The sequence below is a fragment of the Arachis duranensis genome, chromosome 8, assembly GCF_000817695.3.
Source record: "Arachis duranensis cultivar V14167 chromosome 8, aradu.V14167.gnm2.J7QH, whole genome shotgun sequence".
In the NCBI taxonomy this organism is placed as follows: Eukaryota; Viridiplantae; Streptophyta; class Magnoliopsida; order Fabales; family Fabaceae; genus Arachis; species Arachis duranensis.
In genome coordinates, this window is record NC_029779.3 from 14968461 (window position 1) to 14969524 (window position 1064).

Here is a 1064-nt window from a genome sequence, read left to right on the forward strand (position 1 = left end):
AATACCATAACCAATCAGTTGTCAGCTTTTACTCATTAAATATATTGCAAGCAACATTAGTAAAACCTGGCATGCATAAGTGTTGGAAGTTTGCAACAAAATTACTTCAGCTAACATATCCATGCCAAATCTGGCGTCTAATTTATATTCTGCGGCAGCAGTTGCTGATATAAGATTATTGTGTTCCAGCATTCACCTCTGCATAATTTGTTATTTTCTTTTATTGAACATTTGTCACCAGAAACACAAAATTGATAGAATTTGAATTTGGATGACTTTGTCAGCATGAAATCAGTGATTGATCGATACAACAAAACAAAAGAGGAGCATAACCCCCTTGGAAGTTCAACCTCTGAGATTAAGGTATTTAAATATATATCTTGCACCGCCAGCAATCAAGTTCACTATCAAGATATATCTTACAAGTATGCTTAAGGAATTATAATCATATAAATATAAAATATTAAAACCTTAGTTAGAAAAGAGAAATATCATATTGTTTTATATTTATATATTTTTTCATTTTCTTATTTATAATTTTCCTGGATATTTAAAAATGCAACACTGTTCAAGAACTGAGAACAAATTAAACAACAGAATACTGGGAGACAGAGTCAGATTAAGAATATGAGAGCAGAATTATAGAAGGGAGAGTAGGAACAGAGTAGAAACGAATGAGAAACACAGAATCTGGAGGATATCAAAGTGATACTCTCTCAGTCTCTGACGAATTGATTGAAGAACCAATTATGGAAAGTAGAGAACAAGGTAGCATTCAAGAGGCTACCACCATCCTAAGGTCCTGCCCAGTCTAAAATTCCCCTTTGAATCCCTTCATTCCTCCTATTTTACTCTTGATTATCTCTCCTATAACAGAATTCATTCCTCTATCACGTCTTCTCCACTAACCTTTCCAGCTCCCTATTTGTTGAAATAGTTGGTCCCACTGTATTTCCATTTTCAACTTTTCTTTCACTCTTCCACTGCAAATAAAAAGTGAAGGAGCTATTTTACCACTTGCCTCTCTAACTGACTTAACTGCTTCCATTCCCTCCTATTTTACC

General features: G+C 34.1%; 1 protein-coding gene across 5 annotated transcripts in view; it reads left to right on the forward strand.

Moving 5' to 3' along the window:
• LOC107461031 (MADS-box transcription factor 23) overlaps window positions 1-1064 on the forward strand; it is a 20875-nt gene that overhangs the window by 12291 nt on the left and 7520 nt on the right. For all 5 annotated transcript variants that reach the window (XM_016079467.3, XM_052252644.1, XM_016079469.3 and 2 more), the window contains one exon: window positions 285-363. In XM_016079467.3, coding sequence (XP_015934953.1) covers window positions 285-363 — 79 coding nt within the window. The remainder of the gene's footprint in view (window positions 1-284; window positions 364-1064) is intronic.